The sequence below is a fragment of the Notothenia rossii genome (assembly GCF_949606895.1).
Source record: "Notothenia rossii genome assembly, chromosome: 9".
Lineage (NCBI taxonomy): Eukaryota > Metazoa > Chordata > Actinopteri > Perciformes > Nototheniidae > Notothenia > Notothenia rossii.
Genome location: NC_136907.1, coordinates 38,017,248 through 38,037,445, shown reverse-complemented (window position 1 = coordinate 38,037,445; position 20,198 = coordinate 38,017,248). Strand labels below are relative to the sequence as shown.

At 41.7% G+C, this 20,198-nt stretch overlaps 1 protein-coding gene and 1 long non-coding RNA gene across 12 annotated transcripts in view; both read left to right on the top strand.

Moving 5' to 3' along the window:
• Nucleotides 1–6: 6 nt before the first annotated feature.
• Nucleotides 7–1,521, top strand: LOC307018277. Its single transcript, XR_013802395.1, has 3 exons — nt 7–188; nt 420–601; nt 1,098–1,521. It is a non-coding gene; the product is annotated as an uncharacterized lncRNA (long non-coding RNA).
• A 1,231-nt stretch (nt 1,522–2,752) lies between these two features.
• The window catches only part of cnpy1 (canopy FGF signaling regulator 1), a 37,725-nt gene continuing 20,279 nt past the window's right edge, over nt 2,753–20,198 (top strand). For 3 of the 11 annotated variants that reach the window (XR_013802225.1, XM_079647235.1, XM_079647238.1), the window contains exons 1-5: nt 2,753–2,888; nt 5,079–5,181; nt 7,099–7,214; nt 17,395–17,607; nt 18,326–18,422. Coding sequence is in view for 10 of the 11 variants with exons in the window: in XM_079647235.1 (XP_079503361.1) it covers nt 5,088–5,181; nt 7,099–7,214; nt 17,395–17,607; nt 18,326–18,422 (520 nt within the window). In the remaining variant the exon portion in view is untranslated. Of the gene's footprint in view, nt 2,889–5,078; nt 5,182–6,794; nt 6,845–7,098; nt 7,215–17,394; nt 17,616–18,325; nt 18,423–20,198 lie in introns of all 11 variants that reach the window. The other 8 variants (XM_079647236.1, XM_079647244.1, XM_079647237.1 and 5 more) reach the window with 5 other exon arrangements.

Here is a 20,198-nt window from a genome sequence, read left to right as displayed (position 1 = left end):
TCCACCCCTGCAGACTGCTATTCCTTTTCATCTCATCATGGTGATCTGGAATGACGGAAACGAAGACCTGCTCATCACCTTGATCCAGGAGAGGCCAGCTCTGTACGACATCACAGAGAAAAGGTACTCGAACCGAGTAGTGAAAACCGGACTCTGACGAGAGATTGAAACGCAACTTGGTTTCTCGGGTAAGATTATCTTTTTCATCAATTGAGCTCTTTAGCAGATACTGTTGGCTTTTTATTGTTTGCCAGCGTACAGTGACGTTAACGTGAAATGTAATTTGTTATTTCAACCTTGTGTTTTGTTGTTATTTTGTTGCTAGCTGTTGCTAGATGTGCAGTTTGGCACTGCATATAGATATGAATTGGACATGCTAACTAGCCACAATGCTTACATCATTTATTTGTGTGCTTCAGAGAAACAGCTGAGGAAGAAGTGGGATTCTCTGCGAACCCAGTACACCCGGTACAGGAAACTTGCCCCTTCAGGTAGTTGTGGAGCACAAAGGACTGGCAGACAGCAGTGGATCCTGACCAGGCTGCAGTTTTTAGAGCCCTACACAAAAAGGAAGGAGAGTACTTCGAACCTCACCATCACGGTAACTATTTTATTTGTTGAGTACAAATAAGTGTTTCTTGCTTCTTTCATTTACAAAAACATTATTTTCATTCATTTGGAGGTTACAGTGGTAAATATAACAATAACAGAATAATATATATATTATTGATGTGCTCATCACCTTAATGTCGCAGCTGGTAAAGGAGGAGCTAATTTAAATTACATGATATACTGCTGGGTAGCTTATGAAATTCACCATAGGATCAATAACACTTTTATCTTAACCTATAATAATACATGATAAAATATGTCTTGATTATATTTTGTAGTGTTCTGAATCTTCTAGAAGTATGTCTTTAGCATCTGAATAGAGCCATCACAATGTGTCTACAATGTACCTCTCACACTTGACCACACCCCAAACTAATGGCACACACATTTCAGGGTATTGTTTTGTTATGAATGCTTAGTAAACAGTTTTAAGAAGCCATGGTATTAAATCCAACTAACTGTGAATTTATTTTAAAAAAATTAAGGAACGTCCGGTGGCTGCAGATTCAACCCCCGGTGGCACCAGCAGTAAAACCTGGACCAGCACTACCGAGGAGTCCTTCCACTTTGATGCTGAGCCCTGCACTCCCCTGGCAGAATCCACCATCTGCACCACACCGGCACCGCTCGGAGAGAGGCCAAGCACACTCAGCACTCGAAGGCCCTCCGGCGAAGCGCAGGATGATGATACTAAATGAGTTTAATTTCTGCCCCTCTATTCACATGTAGCCTTTCATACGTGATGGTTTCTTCATTCTCAAACTGTCGTGGAGCAGAACTATAAAGTTGCAGGATTAGTCTGAAGTACCTCAATATAATTATAGTATTTCTGCACTTTAAGTGCTCATTTATTCATTCATTCATGTATTTTATATTCTACTAAAACTGAATCAAACCATAAACAAGGTGGCCTGTTGGGATTACTATATATATATATATATATATATATATATATATATATATATATATATATATATATATAATATATCTGCATTATTTTATCCCACTTTATGCTTTGCTCTTGCTGCTTGTTTTACACTGATTTTATATCTTATTTCTTACTGATGTAAAGCACTTTGAACTGCAATCCCCTGTATGAAACGTGCTATACAAATAAAGTTATTATTATTCAGATGGATTCGCTGCCCCTCTATTCATTCTCCCATTATCCTCCTCAATCTGCCTAGAAGTATTATAATGTTGTAGCTGTAACTTACTATAACCAATACTAATGCTAGGGCTGCAACTGACAGTTATGTAGGCACATTGTTATTGTTTCTTATCGCTGTGTGATTAAAAGAATAAACACAAATGGCACGATAGGCAATGCAAAACTTTATTTCGTACCTTCATACACACAACACAACATTAGAATGAACTTTTATCAACGCCTACATGGTGATAACCTGTCACCATGACAGGAAAATCCACATGACATTAAAACAGAGCGGGCAGAACCCAAATCTAGCTCCAGTGCCGCACGAAACATGTTTTCGATGGACGAGAGGGAAAATGGAACGCACACGCTATTTGTTTGTTTATATCACGCAGGCTGTTCTTCTTCTCTGTCTTCCGGTTGTTGCCTCTTTTGAATGACGAATACACACTACCGCCGCCTGCTGGTAAGGAGAGTTATTGCCACTCACGCACTGAAGTCTTTGCGGTGTGTTCCGTGCGACACATGACCAAGACGCAGGAGAACACGGCGACGCAACAGCCGGCGTCGGCGAGTCCTCTGGTGACTGCTTGGTGTGTCAGGGCCTTTAGCTGTAACCTGTTTTCTTGTATTTGTGGCCGCAGCTGTGATTGGTCTGTGCTTCTCGAGTCTTGAATATGATTGGTTCAGCAGACGGTTGACGGGTGAACGTGGCACAACCACAGGCCAGCACGTGAAGCTTCACCGTCATGCGTCAAGTCAGTAGGAACCAGGCGGAGCGAGAGAGGAATTCAGCGGAATGCGCTTTCAAAATAAAAGCAGGAAAGGGCTTGAATGAAGTAGACACAGTAGTGAAAGATGCAATTTTAGAAAAATAAACGTTATTTACTGTGTATTACTTCCTACATGTTAATTGTTTACTCAATCCCCTTGTGTTAAGCAGATATAGCAAAGTGTTGTTCAACGAGAATTTTACTTTGAAAGTTTTGACCGGAGATGTACAACCTGTAGTGTATTTGAATGTAAACTGCGAGTGCTGATCATAGATGAAATATTAACATGTACACGGTAAAGTATTGACAGCTCGGCGGTCATCAGCCCGCTGTGGAGCTCCTGTCAGGTAAGACATGCCGCTGCCTTCCGATGAACACACTCCACAGCGACATTTAAAAATATAGTTCATGTTTGCTCATCTGTCATTTAATAACGCAATGCTCAGAACTGCACTTAAAATTGCAAATGCAAGTATTATGTCGGTAATGTCCCAGTCGATCCGTAATGAATTCATAAACAACAAAAATAAAGAAGAACATGACGCAGGTGCTCACAGGGGGGCACAGGTGGGCTGCAGGCTGACCACCTGTCTGTCGCTGTTTGGTATTTAGGCTGCCTCTGTCAGGTAAGGGAAGGGGAGAGCCTAAAGATGGCTTCCTAAATGTAGTGGAGTAAAGTATAAAGTAGCATAAAGTGAAAATACTCAGGTAAAGTACAAGTACCTCAAAATGTACTTGTACTTGAGTACAGAAGGCTACTTAAGTAAATGTACTTAGTTATCTCTTGCAGCCGATGCCTAGTCTATGGCAGACTGAGACAATAATTCAGGCAGGGAGTTTGAATCCATCCCAGTGAAGCCAGTTTGCACGGCACAAAGCACCAGACCTCTCACCAGACTAGCTGATGTAACGGGTAGGCCTACCAGTCTGGTTAATGATTTGTTCATCTGGTAGGAAAGTTATCCAGATTGCAAAGTACTGGGATGTGTGTCTGACCAACAACTATACTCATTCTGAAAACTGAGGTTTTCAAGGTATGTGTGAACTCTTAAAAACGAACTAGTAATATCATTATAATAGGACTTACGGCTACTTACACAAACCAGCTAGCCTAGAGACACAAAGTTCAAACAAGTATATTTTATTCAAGCATCAAACAAGTGTCAGAAGCTGCACACAGATAGCTATCAGTGGCTGTTCATGATGCCCAGGCCTAGAGCCAACACTGAGTATTTCAACAGTCTTTTTAATACTCACATAAAACCGTTATTAATTTGCCTCAATTTGAAAATATTACAATATAAAAAATAACTTTGCAAATATCCAAACCTTTCAATGACTCAAAGTGTCATTTTCAATTTCCATTTCGACGTGATCTTGCTGGAGAACCCTGAAAAACAGCTACACCTGCACTGTCACGATTTTAGTATAGTCTTGTCTTCCCCTGTGCTCCATGTCGGTTCGTTGTCTTTCCTGTCACCCTCCATGTTTGTCACTGTCGGTTCTTGTCTGGATGCTCATGCTACGTATTTATGGATGTTAGGTTTTTTGTTGTTTGTTTATCGTCTACAGCTTTTTGGTAAATAAAGCTCGCCTTTGGTTATTTGACCTTTTTGTCTTTTTAAAATTGCATCTGGGTCCTGCCTTACCTCAAATCCTGACATGCACTCACTAAACACACATTATGCTGCACGATTATGGCCAAAATAATCACAATTATTTTGAACAACATCATGATTAAGTTTTGTTTTTTTAAATAAATAGAGCTCTGCTTGTGTTATGCTGCAATTCTGCCAATGTAACATTTATGGCTACAACTTATTAGGAAAAACTAACAATGCAATAATAAATTTTCTGCAATATCTGCTGGAATATGCAAAATCACTTGACTAATTACAGAAATCAACCTAAGTTTTTCTATTTAAAGTTAAAGGATAAAATCTGGTGCACTTTGAGATCAACATTAAGAGGGTATAGAATTATGTGCTCCTGTGAACAGTTTAACATAACCCTGATTATTTGTAATTCTTAAATATATAACATTGCGTGCCAAAACCATGTTAAAATTAATAAATGTATCAGAAAATTGATAAACTTTGCAAAAATGCTTAGAACACTTTTGTAATTGTTTGTTAAACTTTTTTGTAATAATTCAACGGGGAAGGTTTCATGCAGATCTGAACCATGAAGTGATCTAACTGTGACTGGCATAACATGTCTCAAGGAAAAGGGCCCAACATGGCCCCTCTGTTAATGAGTGGGTGCATCATTCCCAAAAAATAAATAGCACTCTTTTGAGTGTATTTAATAACACTAGTAAAAGTAGTAAGATTAATAAGAATGAAACAAATATATGCTAATGAATGAATGCCCAGCACTTTATGAGTTGATAATTCAGTTGAATGGAAAATGCAATTGTATTACTTGTTTGGTTTATTAAATGACCTTGACCAATGTTACGTATGTATTTTACGTTGGTTTCCTGAGAATACGCTCCTGTCTAATCACACTGCTTATATAACTGTCTGTCCTGCTAGGTTTGTAATATGGCCTCATGGATTATTCATGTGACTATGATGGTGCTCTCTGTGTTCATCAGTAGCAGCCAGGGGAAGAGGGACCAGCAGCTCTACTGCTCCGGTAAGTCACTCATCCCTAAAGTACTGAAGATGCTGCTGTTGTTCAAAAACATTTGAATTCAATCCCGTGATTTGAAGGGTAACAGAAGTGTCTGTCCCTCCACATTTACTGCCTTCTGCTGTTACTTAGCATTAATAAAGGAGGTTAACTTGTCAAATAAAAACAATTGGGAAGTAAGGAGAATAAGTGTACGGCTGGACCAGGGCTGCTGGACCTCAGGTCTCTTATTCATCATTTCCTCGCTCCTCAGTCCTCTCTCTCAACGGAAGTAGATTTTGTGCGCCATCTTAAGGAGCGTCCCATTGCGCTTATTTTTGCCGGAGGAAAAAGGAGCGATAACCAAGGAGCAGACCAGGGAAGTCCTCAGGCACTCACCCCGCCCTCTCTCTCTGTGTATCGCTCACTGATTGGAGGCTGCAGTGCACCACTGATCAGATGCTTCTTAACATGCGACCAGTTAACAGCAGAGTGAAGATAATACATTAAACTCAGTGGAATCACTCCTCAGTTTATAGTGTTTTGTTTCATGAATATATCATCTAGTTAAAAATGTGATATATCTGAACAACAAATTGGACAAAAACCATTTTATTCATTTATTGGAAAAATGTGTCATGATGTCCAATTAATTTCTATTATGAACACTATAAAATAAAAAGAGAGATTGAATGTCTGTTAGCAGGAACAGCTTTTTTCGTTTTACATTTTTATTTACTGTCATTTCCATTCAGTCACAGCTGAGACATGATTGACGGGATTTTGCTCAGTTTAAAAGCCAAGTGCCATTACTTAATGTTGATTGTTATGCCTACAACCATGGCGTTACGATAATGCAACATCTGTTCACATTTATTTAACACACAATATTTATGTAGAGCTGGCTGCTGACAGACAATCAGCTGTGCGGCGTCATCACAAACGGACGCCGCTTCATGTGACGCTCCGAGGAAAGGACGACCCATTGCTCTTAAAACTCATTTCCTTGCTTCTTCTCACTTCTCGTGGTTTCCTTGCGTTTTAGTCCCTCCCACCAGGGATGTATGGAGAGTCGCAAGAGGAAAATAAGATTGAGGGAAGCAGGGATGCAGGTTAAGAGAAGTGAGACGCAGCTCAGATTGTAGTGATAAACCAGCCGTGCATCCAGCATGCTGCAGTCGCTCCTGTTGATTCGTACTATTTTCACCTTTAAGCTTTCTTATTTTAGCTTACTTGTTATTTAGTAAAATAGTAAATACTATTCGTAATTTATTAAGCTGTTCCCTCTTTAAAAGTCATTGTGAAGAGAGATCTGTTTAGGGTTAATATCACGCTAAAGCTGGCAAGCCGTACGTTAAATAAAACTGGTTGTGGGTGACATTGGGATATTTCTTTTTTAAATCCTCTGGAGCAGAGAGAGGAGCTGTGGATTATTGTTATTGATTAATGCATCAGTGTTTCTTAGGGTCAAAAACACTAAACTCACAACTTAAAGTGTTTAGTTTATGTAATAAAAGAGCACATGTTCAATGTGAAAAGTGACAGTAGATATAGATTAGTTGCAATTTGGTGCTAAAAATATTAATTTAAAAAAAATGTAAAACATTTTTTTTTTTTTTTAACAACTTGAATTTCAGGGGGGGCGCGGGGCTCCGTTGGTGGGGCGCGGCGCCCCTCCAAGACAATGGTAAGGGAAACACTGCGTCAGAAACTCATGAGGTGTATGAGTGCATTGGACTCACAGGGTTGCAGTGTCAGACGTCTTTGTCCTAAACAGCTTAAACATGTTAGTCAGTATCATTTATTAACAGTAACATTTAGTACCCTTCAGTCAACACAAATATCCCTTTAACTTTCTATTTAAGGAACCTACTAAACAAAATTCAATTCATGACAATAAGCAGTTTGTTGCCATCACTGAGGTTTACCTTCGTTTCCCAGCATGCAAGGCCATTGCTGACGAACTGAACTACTCGATCAGCCAGATTGACCCAAAGAAAACCATCAACGTTGGCGGCTTTAGACTCAACCCTGACGGAACCATGAAAGACAAAAAGGTAAAGTAAACTGATGTGTCCCCCCCTGTCCTACAGCTCTCGGTACATACACACTGTGGAGAGCAGCCAGGGCCCTAGGCCCTCTCTGAGGGCCTAAGATATTCTACAAAATAATGTTTAAAAACATTAAAAACATATATATTTATTTAAATATATTTTTTAAAATATTTAAAAAAATATATTTTTCATTAGTTTTACCGAAATAACTTGATTTAATTGTATTTAAAATAACATTTCCAAATAAATAAATCCTTCGAATCTGCCCATTCAGTTTCTGTTTGAATGTGAAGGGTTACATGAAAGAAGCTCCTTTAGCCGTCTCTGCAAGTTACTGTGAAGATAGGAGCTGATTGGTGGTCCTGCTGTAAATTCACAGAGGGCCCAGCTATAGTAACTGAACGAGAGAGTAATGTAAAATGACAGTACAATTGACCAATCATATCTTCCCTCTAAATGGGTGGCTTTTATTATCGCGGACTTTATGACAAGTTCCGCCCGCTGTGAAGCTTTTCTTGTTTCCATAGCAACAACAACTTCCTGTCAACAAAGTAAACTCGCCTTCAAAATAAAAGCATGCCAAATTACACTTAAGACATACAACTGCAACGAAAGTTACAAACACAATGCAATATCCTTTTCAATTTCAAAGAACACAAGGGTCGCTTTCATTGATGCGTTTTGCACCCCGGGCCGTTGTTTTGATATTCCGCTGAAGTATACGCTGTGACGTAATAACTCTTCTTTTTTTTTGAGAGAGAGAGAAGGGGTGGGGGTCAGAGGGCCTAGTTATACAAGTCACGGCTCGCCACTGCATACACATGATGCCAGAAGGATCAGCTGTTAGTATTAGATTATGTTGTTATTCTTGACATCCGTTATTCAATAAGGTAATATCAAAGAGTACCCTCTATCTCCAGTATTTGGTTATTATAATTATCCATACTTTCACAATAGTTATACAATGTTTTGGTCAAATACTCAATTCTTATTGGTCTGTTGCTTGTTCTTAATGAATAAACATACTACCTAGTGTTAGCCTTATACTCTGAATATGTCATTGACAACACACAGTTCAGTCCTTTTCGCCATATCTTCAGAACACCAAAGGATGGCGACTTTCCCAAAAGGGAGATACGTCTGCCTCTCTGAACGTTGTATAATAATAATAATAATAATAGATTTATTTTGTTAGCGCTTTTACAGGTGCTCAAAGACGCTTTACAGATATAGTGAAAAGAAAAGAAAAGAACACATAAAGTATGAGTGTGTACCATTCACCTCACATCCTGTACAACAGGCTGACTTGCACCGGCCGGTCAGTTGTTAGTACAAATCTTGAGTTGAGCACAATGACTGTAGAACAGGTTAGTATTGTTACTATAAAGTGCTATACGGCTGGGCGAATAACGCATATCGAATAAATTCGATGTATTGCGGCTTATTCCACGTACGATGTATGAAATTACAATATGACGTCTGGTGTTTTTTTAAGCTGCCGACATGAATCAGACCTCTCGGTCTCTGCCATAGTTCTCTCTCCCTCTCACAAACACAAAATTATAAAAATGTTTTTTATTGAGTTCTACATGAAAGCTCACACCTTGCTGGTCAGTGGTGTCAGTGCTTTAAAGGCTACATATTTGTCAGTGTGTTGGCATCATTTCTTTTTTCCAACACGGGTTATGTAGGCATTTTATTAGTAGTAAACGCAGCTTGTTTCTCGCTTGGATCTACTTAGGATTCCAAGGCTTTATTGTCATATGCAAAGTAGTTACAGTTTAGATAAGTCCCCCGTTCCAACAATGCAACATCAATATACGTATATGAGACTCAAAACAATACAATTAATTTAAAGAACCATTAGATAGTGCAAGAAGTAATACAGACCAAAGTTATGGCTTGTCACTGGCATACAATTATAAATGAATAATCAAGTATAAAGGTGACACTAGAGTTGATTTCACCTCAGAGCTGATTGCTCTCTGGTGTGGCTGTGTGTGTGATGCTTTGTTAACACAGTGAGATTATGGATCCTATTGTTCATGGGATAATGAGCTCTTATCCCACTGGACCCTGGACGTCCTCCTCTGCCCAGGGACCAGGCTATCTTGAGGTGTCCAGCTCTCATATTGATTTGGTGGATTTTAATCACTGACAGTTGCGCTGATCGAGTGTGTAGATAATGCTGAGAGGAAAACATCTGTAGGTCGAGTCCTTCCATGATACAGCATGTCTTCATGTTGTTTTCTGTCAAATGAATGGGTTCACACATTATATTTTATTTAAAGAGACCTCAATACAGAGTATAATATTTATGTATGCACCACGACACCAAGTCAAATTCGTCGTACGTGTAAACCTACCTAATAATAAACCAGTTTCTAATTTTGAATATGCTGTAGTTGAAGGAGAATTCCAATGGAGGACCAGTATTTATGTTCAATGATCTTTAAACCTCAAACTATCTTAATTTTAAGGCCCTTTGTGAAAGTCAACACTCTTTTATAAAAAACAACCTAGAGTTTAACGTGCATGTTAGTTTCTATAAAGCTAATCTCACTGAGGCAAAGAGAATACACTGCCACACCACCAGCCTCATCTATACTGTATCAGTTCACTGTATCAGAATGAATGCGCTATTTGAGTGCGGCAGTGCCTAAGTTAGGCAGCACAGCAGGCCCTAAGTTAGGCAGGGCAGCAGGCCCTAAGTTAGGCAGGGCAGCAGGCCCTAAGTTAGGCAACACAGCAGGCCCTAAGTTAGGCAGTACAGCAGACCCTAAGTTAGGCAGTGCAGCAGGCCCTAAGTTAGGCAATGCAGCAGGCCCTACGTTAGGCAGTACAGCAGGCCCTACGTTAGTCAGTACAGCAGGCCCTACGTTAGGAAGTGCAGCAGGCCCTAAGTTAAGCTGTGCAGCAGGCCCTAAGTTAGGCAGTACAGCAGGCCCTAAGTTAGGCAGTACAGCAGGCCCTAAGTTAAGCAGTGCAGCAGGCTCTAAGTTACGGCCCGTCTACACTACAGGCATCGAAAAATGCTTTCAACGCTTCGCCCATTCACTTGAATGGGGTGACGTAGAAGATTTTTAATCTTCGCCGAACTGCATTGTGGGGAGCATGGCATGGCTTTGCAAGCATCACGAGCATCTATCGGCATCAAAAGTTGAAAAATGTTCAACTTTTGAGGCTCGATGCTTGGCATCAGCCAATCAAATCCCGTTTATGCAAATCCCGCCAGTGCAAGCGCAGCCAATCAAACCGCGTGCAAGCTGGGAGAGCCAGACCGCAGTTCATTTCCTCATATTCCAAACAAGATATTACGGTAGCAAATCACCCGGTTCTTTACGACCAGAACTATTTACCGGGATACAAACCGGAGGAACCAGGCATGGAGGGAGGTGGCAGGGACAGTGGGTGAAACTGGTAGGTTTTTCGCCTGTTTGGAGAGTTTATATCCAGTTTACTTCGTTTTAACATTGCTATTGCTTTGTATGTCGGGGGCGGGAGATTCATGTGATTGGTTGTTGGTCGCGTTGCTCGCAAAAAATCGCCACGCTTCAGACACGCCCAGCATCAAGATTTTTTGATGCCTGTAGTGTAGACGGGCCGTTAGGCAGAGCAACAGGCTCTAAGTTAGACAGTGCAGCAGGCCCTAAGTTAGACAGTGCAGCAGGCCCTAAGTTAGACAGTGCATCAGGCCCTAAGTTAGGCAATGCAGCAGGCCCTACGTTAGGCAGTACAGCAGGCCCTAAGTTAGGCAGAGCAGCAAGCCCTAAGTTAGGCAGAGCAACAGGCTCTAAGTTAGACAGTGCAGCAGGCCCTAAGTTAGGCAGTGCAGCAGGCCCTAAGTTAGGCAGTGCAGCAGGCCCTAAGTTAGGCAGAGCAACAGGCCCTAAGTTAGGCAATGCAGCAGGCCCTACGTTAGGCAGTGCAGCAGACCCTAAGTTAGGCAGAGCAACAGGCCCTAAAGGCCCGTCTACACAGCGGCGTGCGTTGAAGCTTGCCGGCGGGCGTGTCTGAAACTCGACCAACAACCAATCACATGAATCTCCCGCCCCTGACACACAAGCAGTGGTTTGATTGGCTTGAGCTTGTACTGGCATATGATTCGATTGGCTGACGCTTCTGCCGAGGCTTCAAAAGTTGAACATTGCTCAACTTTTGCAGCGAGCCACGCCAGCAAAGCTCCGCGTCGCTTCCCACAATGCAGTTCGGCGAAAAGTGACGTCACCCCATTCAAAGTGAATGGTGAAGCTTTCAACGCACGCCGCTGTGTAGACAGGCCCTAAGTTAGGCAGTGCAGCAGGCCCTAAGTTAGGCAGTACAGCAGGCCCTAAGTTAGGCAATGCAGAAGGCCCTAAGTTAGGCAGCGCAGCGGGCCCTAAGTTAGACAGTGCAGCAGGCCCTAAGTTAGGCAGTACAGCAGGCCCTAAGTTAGACAGTGCAGCAGGCCCTAAGTTAGGCAATGCAGAAGGCCCTAAGTTAGGCAGCGCAGCGGGCCCTAAGTTAGGCAGGGCAACAAGGCACTCGAAGGTCATTTACAGACACACAAGAAGCATTGAGAAAAAAAAAACATCATGAAATGACATTAAGCGTCTTTGTGTATCTTGAAAAGTGCTATAAATTGAATGAATTTAAAATGATTATTATTATACATTTCAGACATTAATTAAAAAGCCAAATATGTACATATTAAAAGAACAAAAAAAGGCACAACAGTGCAGTTTCATATATGAATAGCTCTTTGATTTAAAGGTCCCATGTCATGCTTTTCTGGTTATTACCCGTCCCCTTCTGTGTTATGAAGGTTTTTATGCATGTAAACGGTCTGCAGAGTCACAAACCCTCAAAGTACACCCTGTAGCGAGTAAAACTCTTAACACAGAAAATACCTCCCCAAAACGCCTCGTTGGAGATACGTCATTGTCCATTTGATTCTTCCGGGTACGCATGATGTCAACCCGTACACGGAACGAAATGGACCAATCCGTGGAGCCGTTACGGTACGTCCGCGGAGCCGTTACGTTAAGCCCCCGCTGATTGGTCCAAATTGACCAATCCACGGACTTCCTCACACACACACTCAGTGCAAGCAGCTCTGCTGATTTCTCCTCCCTGGCTGCAGGCTGATAACAGACAGGTGGGATCGCGGAGAAATTCTCTCTGCAGACCCATTCTCACAGCGTTTATCAACCTTTTTCTGACTCAATATCAAGCCACACTTATTGTTTTTACTTCGGCTGTGACTTTCTGTGTGCTCAGGATGAGTTTGGTTGTGTTTCGCTGTGTATCGCTAAACAAGGAAACAACACCACGGAGCTTAGCGCGATTCACAACGTCCCGACCAATCAGAGCACACTGTGCTCACAGGGAGGGTGGGGGCTGGAGCTACTGGAGCTACAACGAGCCGTTAAAGGCAGAGAGTGAAATTCAGTGAATACACATAGTTTACAGGGATGCTGTATGAGAAACCAATGTGAGTTCGTAAAATTGCGCAATATAAATCTATTCTAGTAGACCTCAACAATGGAATTATGATCAGTAGAAATGGCCATGACATGGGACCTTTAATAAAAGGCAACGGCAGAAAGAAAAGTCTACAGCCTGGATTCAAAAGAAGTGAGAGTAGCAGCAGAACTGCTGTTTTCTGCTAGTTTGTTCCAAATATTTGGAGCATTATAACTAGAGCTGTCGACGGTCACTATAATATCAGTGAGCGTTAACGCTAACAATTAATCTGGAAACCTTAACGCGTATAACAAATGTAATCTAATTAATCACATCCCCAAGTTTGACCCAAAGTTGCTCCAGTGCGGATATTGAACATGAATCACATGCCCCTAAAATGGCAAAGACAGGGGAAGAATCAGCAACTGGTTAAGCAGAGGAAAGCCTTGGTTTAGGAACAGAACGCGGGCCCCTCCCTGAGGACCTGGCAGCTGGATGGCATGATGTAGCCCCAACCCACTCACTGCACTAAAGGTATAGTCTCTCCAGAGCAACCATTTGAATACTTCTAGAATTGTCCATGGTTGTGCAACTTGACACCCAAACTTATGTTTTCTTTATGTTTGATTATTTTCTGGTGTATTTGACCAACTGTGGATGAAGCAGCTCTTCTAGTGACGTCAGTTTGGGTTGTGGTCATACTATAGTAACCAGGAACAGATATTCTTCCGGAGATGACTCCTCCTCTGCCCTTAGCAAACACGAACCTCCACCTGTTGCATTGTTTGCTCAATCAAATGTTACTGAGCCACAGAAGAAGCCAAACCTTGATCCCATGCCCTCCGACTCCCTCCTTTCAGCAGCTTTTGACCTAGTGTGAATCGGAGAGGGAGGGATGTCACAGCTTAGATGCCATCAGTGAGGAGGATTTGCAGGTTTTAAGTCTCTGCTCTTTGGCCTCCTCACAGTAGGACTTCCTGGGGGCATGGGGCTGGTCCTTTGCACAAAAGTTAAACCTGCCTGCTGCAACAATGACACATTTAAGGCCTCCAAAGACATTGAACTTAGTTGGAGCGGTGAGCTGATCTCATAGTAACCGATGGGAAGTAATGCATTGAGAATGAGAGGATGCACAATGACACGCTGACATAGTGACACATAATATGTGACTGAGTGAGGTGACATGCAGTTAACTGATTTTATTTTTTTATAATTGAGAGTGCTTTCGCGTTTAATCTTCCCAAAGGTTGTTAAAGGAATAGTACAACAGAGAAACAGAGACACATGAAATGCCTCAAATCCTTTTTGTTAAATCCAACACAAATTTCTAAAAACAACAGTTTTTTATGAGGGCTCATGTCATATTTACTGGGCGAAATGTGAACCTGTGTACACCTTCCAAAGAAATCTATCTTATTGGAACACTCTAAAGCTCAATAATACATTTAATATTTGATTAATCTGAAGAAAAGTATGTATGGTTTGGGGTGAGGTGGGTGCTTCCCTACACCTGATTTTAATGACGATTTAGGGCAAGAGCCAGGGCCACTGTTAGCTAAACGAACATGAAATGACCAGCTAGTGCTAGCTAGTTTAATTAGTAAAGTGCATCCATACTTAACCTTAATCTGGTTGCTAATTTGGCTAGCAAAAAACCAGGCTTGTTTGTGATGTATTTCAGTGAAAAAATAAAGAGCTGAATTCTTTGTGACTTTGAATAAAACTTAACGCTCAATTTAGCTGATTTGTTTTTAGAGATTATAGTGCGGGTAAATATTTTTCCTTGCACTCTTTAATAAATGTTTCCCATATTTTCCGTTTCACAGAGCCCGGCTAGCAGTTTTTCACTGCTTCTGGTCTTAATGCTAAGCTAACCACACCCTGGATTTACATTGATCTTCTCATTGGAATAAAGAATAAAAACTAAATATTATTTCCCAAAATGTTCCCCCTTGCTTTGAAGAAATGTGACAGCTGATGTAGCTATACTGTATCCTCTTCAGAATTAACCATCTTTAGATTAGGATGAATGCTTTTATAAGGATGCATTTCATTTACATTCAGAAGTGCCAGCTAATCTTTTTTGTCATAATGAAGTGATATTATTATCATCAAACCTTTATCATTTAATATGAACTAATCTTATGGTCAAAATGACATTTCAGCTTCTCCTTCCACTATCAGCTTTGATGACAATTTCATTATTATTATTAATATATGGGTCTTCATTTGCCCATAAAACCAGGACAATGAAATTGAAAGGCTCCTGTCCACAGCAAGCAATAATGGCTCCTTGTCCAATGGGAATTGAATGGAGGATAGCATCCCTGAGAAGCCTATTCTCTGGCCCAACCGATCTCTCCCCCCCCCACCCCCGCCCCCCAGCCCCATTCTTCAAACAACACTGTGACTGACAGCTCCCTTTCACAAGACTCCGACTGGCAAGGAAGGGCTTTAATTCCAAACCATTTGGTAGCGTGGCATGATAAAGACGGGACCGACGTGTTTTATTGTCCGTTGGGGCGAGTTGTCTTTTTTATTTTATTTTCATGTGATTTAATTTGTGTTTGGATTTTAGACTTTGTATTTATCAATTTCATACATAAAAAAAAGTCACATTTCAGCAGTTATGTGATGGCCCACAGTCATAACACAACGTTTGTGTTCGCGTAATGTCGGATTTCAGACAATGGGAAAATAAGCCGTAATTTCACCTGCTTATTAAGCTGTAACCGTACATTTACCTGACAGCTGTAGTACTCAATTTAGTTTTGTAAGAATGTTTTTGGTTGAACAAAAAAAAACCTCTATACAAAATAGTCCACATTAGCTTAATTTGGCTAATTTAGCTTTAGCCATGCCAACTGCAACATATAGATGATACTTAAATAATACATATTATAATTACCATATAATATAACAATACAAAAAAACTGTTTTATCCACCACACATTGATACTTTTTAGTTACTGGGGATAGTAATCATTAGCAACTAGGAAGGACAAAATCACATGATATCATTATTTTATCGCCAGTGCAATCATTCATTTCATAATGATAAGCAAAAACTTGAATAGTCAGGACATCATTTATACTGGAGTATTTAATTTACAGGGGTAGACGTCATATTCACAAGAGGTGTATTTTATTCATAATAAATTAAAAACTAATTGAAGAAGATAAACAATGCTTTCTCTTTCCTTGTATTTGTTTAAATATTTAATCTGGCACTTTCGCTAATATCCAAACCTTTACAAAATGTGTAGGCTGTACTAGTTTAACAATAGCAACCTAAAAAATGCAAAATGAAGGAATTGATAATGGCCCCAAAGTAATTTCCACGACCAATTTTCTTTTAAAATCGGAAACTGGACACCTTTGTTTTTTGGGCTGTTGGTTGAACAATACAAAACATTTTGCCAATGTTTTAGAGCGAATCATAAAGTCATATCAAAAAGACAGCTCCACAAATGTTATAAGTGAGAGCCAACGACTCATTTCCCTCTCTGTGGATGTCAGCACTGGTGTCAAAGTCATCACAAACACATTTTGATTGATAGGTGAACCTCATCGTCATTGGCCTTCCTGACCTACATCCCTCGCTGCTCGCCCTCCGACCTTTGGCCCCGTGCTGTAACACATTCTGTTCACCAACCCACTTCCTCCTCAGCACAACAGTGTTGTCAAGCTCATGGATCTCCAGCTGAAAGAGGCAGAAGTTAAAGAGGGGGGCGGTCCTTAAAGACCACGCAGGGATTTGTCAGCGGCTCCACTTGTTTCTACCATCAACCACATATTTGAGGAGAGGAAGAGGCAAACAGATGGTGGAGAGACGCTTTGTGACTTTGTGACATCCTGTGTGTGTGCGTCTAATGTAACCAGTAGGCTCTGGGATCTCTGCCAATTCCTAAAAAGCACAAAAGGGTTAAGGGAAGAATACATCTACTTTGTTACAAAATGCCCTCCAACCAACCCCCTCTTCCTCCCTGTGCCACACCCCCCACACCCACCCTGCCACCTTTAGACCAAGAACACAAGGAAGATTCCCACCTCTGATGGTTGAAGGGTGGAGGGGGCTCCGGGGGCCAGCAGAAGCAGAGGAGCTGTTTACCCTGCACTTGGCTTCTGTTCAGTCCTCCACTCACCCCCACCCTCCTCAGGAAACCAACTCCCTTTGGATTTTTCCAGCCCATTCGGAGGTGTAAAGATAACACCCCACCCTTTCACCCTTTTCACCTCCCCATCCTTGCCCCTTCATCCCCAGGGCATCACCCCCTGTCACCCGTTCTCCTTCAGGGGTGGGGGGAGTGCTGCGCTGCACCTGTCCTGACCCGTCTAGACACCAGCGCCTGGCTTTGTCTCTTCACCGGGGGAGAGGAAGAGGACGGGGAAACTGGGTGGAGAGGTTGGGAGGGTATGCGCAGGTTAAAAGTCAGAGTTGGAGGGTGAGGTTTGTTAGGGAGTATGGAGGAGACACTGCGGAAACAAGGGGCCGCCCTGCTGACCCCAGGGGCCCTGCGGTGTAGCAGACACTGACATCATGGTTGCCATGGCAGTGACACATTTGTTTAGTTTAATGTTCTTTGTGTTTACCATACACGGAGCTTAGTGTACAAATGTTAATGTTTCACTTGGTGCAGGAAACTCTGGGTAAATATGAGGGAAGACATTCGTTTGTTGATCCAGAGAGGAAGCATCAGCTCAACCTCTCTTTCTCTCTCTCTCTCCTGGGGGCCAGGTACCCCTCGCCCGCTCAGAGACTCACCTCAGGGAGCTCCTGGAGGAGGTGTGCAACAGCATGAACGACTACGCCCTCCATGTTGACCCCGACACCCAGCACAAGCAGTACAGAAGGTTTGCTCCCAGGAGCGGCGGGGCCCCCGGGGACTTCCCCGACTTTAACCACTTTCAGTTGGACGGTCCAGACGCATCCAACGCTCTGAAGTTCGCAGTGAGTGAGTGAGTGAGTGAGTGAGTGAGTGTGTGTGTGTGTGTGTGTGTGTGTGTGTGTGTGTGTGTGTGTGTGTGTGTGTGTGTGTGTGTGTGTGTGTGTGTGTGTGTGTGTGTGTGTGTGTGTGTGTGTGTGTGTGTGTGTGTGTGTGTGTGTGTGTGTGTGTGTGTGTGTGTGTGTGTGTGTGTGTGTGTGTGTGTGTGTGTGTGTGTGTGTGTGTGTGTGTGTGTGTGTGTGTGTGTGTGTGTGTGTGTGTGTGTGTGTGTGTGTGTGGCTAGTACTTTCAGATGGGATTGCTGAAAGGAAACATTTGCAACACTGTCCAATGAAAAGCCAGTGTGTAGAGGATTGCACAAAAAAAAGTAGGACTAACCCAAACATTTAACAGATAAGACAGATGTTTAAAAATCATGTTTGTTTCTACATGCAGGAAATAAAATCTCTGTGTTTGTTTTAACCCTACTCCTTGTATCCTTACTAGGGTACTGGAATGCTGAGGATTCACATTGAGCTTCACGACACACCCTGTAGATGTGGTTATTGCAGACAGACTGAACATAGCAATGTTTTAAAGCCAAGTTAATTACAAAATGTAGGGATCCTCGTCAGCTAGTTTCAAAATGGCGGCCCCCCTGTGTTTTGTCTGTGGTTCAGGATCCAACATTTATTCTGCTTCTACCTAATCTCGTGTGTGGCCTCTGCTTTGTGTTTCTCTTAGTGTGAGACGCTGGTGGATGATCTGGAGGATGAGATCATCTTGTTGTTCAGACGGGACACGGAGCATGTGAGCGAGGAGTTGTGCAGCAGAGTCTCAGGTACAGCGCTCCATCCTATCACACAGCACACACACTCCCACTCCGTGAGTGGTCTCACTCTCAGCTGAAGGAGGCTCCTTCCCTCAGCTGGGGGAGTACATACGGGGAGAAGCTTCTGCAAGAACCCCCCTCTCTGACAGAAACAGGAACTGTCCCGACTTTTCCTAACCAGTTTAGAATCAATAAACGGGGTCATGCAGGGAAGCTGGTTTAGTCAGGACACATGCAGACTTCCTGTTGGAGGGTTTGATAACTTCCTGTTGGAGGGTTTAATAACTTCCTGTTGGAGGGTTTATTAACTTCCTGTTGGAGGGTTTAATAACTTCCTGTTGGAGGGTTTAATAACTTCCTGGATGAGGGTTTAATAACTTCCTGTTGGAAGGTTTAATAACTTCCTGTTGGAGGGATTGTGACTACCCGATTTGCATGTCTACCTGGGCTGCATCTCACTTCTCTTAACTTCCTCACTTGCGTCGTTTCCCTGCGTTTAGTCCCTCCCACCAGGGAAGCATGGAGAGACGCAGGGAAATTAGTTTTAAGAGCAATGGGACGTCCTTTCCTCCGGAGCGTCACGTGAAGCGACGTTCGTTTGTGATGACACCGCACAGCTGTTCGTCTGACAGCAGCCAGCTCTGTGCCTGTTGTTTTCACAAACACCCACGCCTCTGTTATTACACATTTACTGAATAAACATTTGTATCATCTGTTGTAGAACCAAATAAATAAAATAAAATAAGAACTCATTCTCAAAAAAGATAAACGCAATTCTTAAAGTGTATAAATGAACAATAGTTAGATTAATATTGATTTGAGTGCACAAAAGAATGAAAATTATTGAGAGAAGAAAATCTATCAAAACCCAGTTTGATTAACATTCATTGGATTGCACAGTTTGTTTGTTTGTTTGTTTGTTTGTTTGGATATGTAGCAAATTAACATTTTAAATAGTACTTAATGACTGACTGAATGGAAATGACAATAAATGAAAATGTAAAACGAAAAAAGCGATCATGAAAATGTTTCCAATAAATGAATAAAATGATTTTTAACCACTTTATTGTTCAGATATATCACATATTTGTAACTAAATTATACATTAATTGAAACAAAACACGGTATAGACTGAGGAGTGAGTCCCGTGAGTTTCATGTATTTTCTTCACTCCGCTGTTAAACTGCTCTCATGTTAAAGAGCCTGTTACAGCATCCCAACAACTGTTGTGCAATGAAATATTGGGCTACTAGTCATCTCGAACCGTCAGTTTAAAAAAGAAGGTGCGATACCGTTCCGATAAATATCAATAATTTCGAACATCGCGGGGAAATTCCTTCGACTCATTTTGGAGTTTTGGGGGAAGCCGGAAGCGACGTCAATGCGGGAACGCTTCACTGTGTGGCGAGAGAGCCAAACACAGACAAAGTGTGTTGTCATGCGTAGAAATGGTGAATTACTGAGTTTAGGCACGTTAATAACGTTTTAATGAAGTTGACTACAGTATATTCATATTTGTCAGTGCTTTCATGTCAATTCGGCGAACATAAACATAAATGATCGGGGTGTAGATGATGATTAAATTAGGATTAAAAATCGGTAGTGAGAGCTGCTGAATTTCCTCCCGTAGGATGTGATATAAAAACAAATCGATTATTTTTGTAGTTGTAAACTCAAGTGGATGAAACTACATTTATTAGTGCTTTCATGTCAATTCGGCGAACATATGATACATTAAATGATCGTGAGGATGATGATTTAAAAATCGTTTGTTTGAGCCGGTCT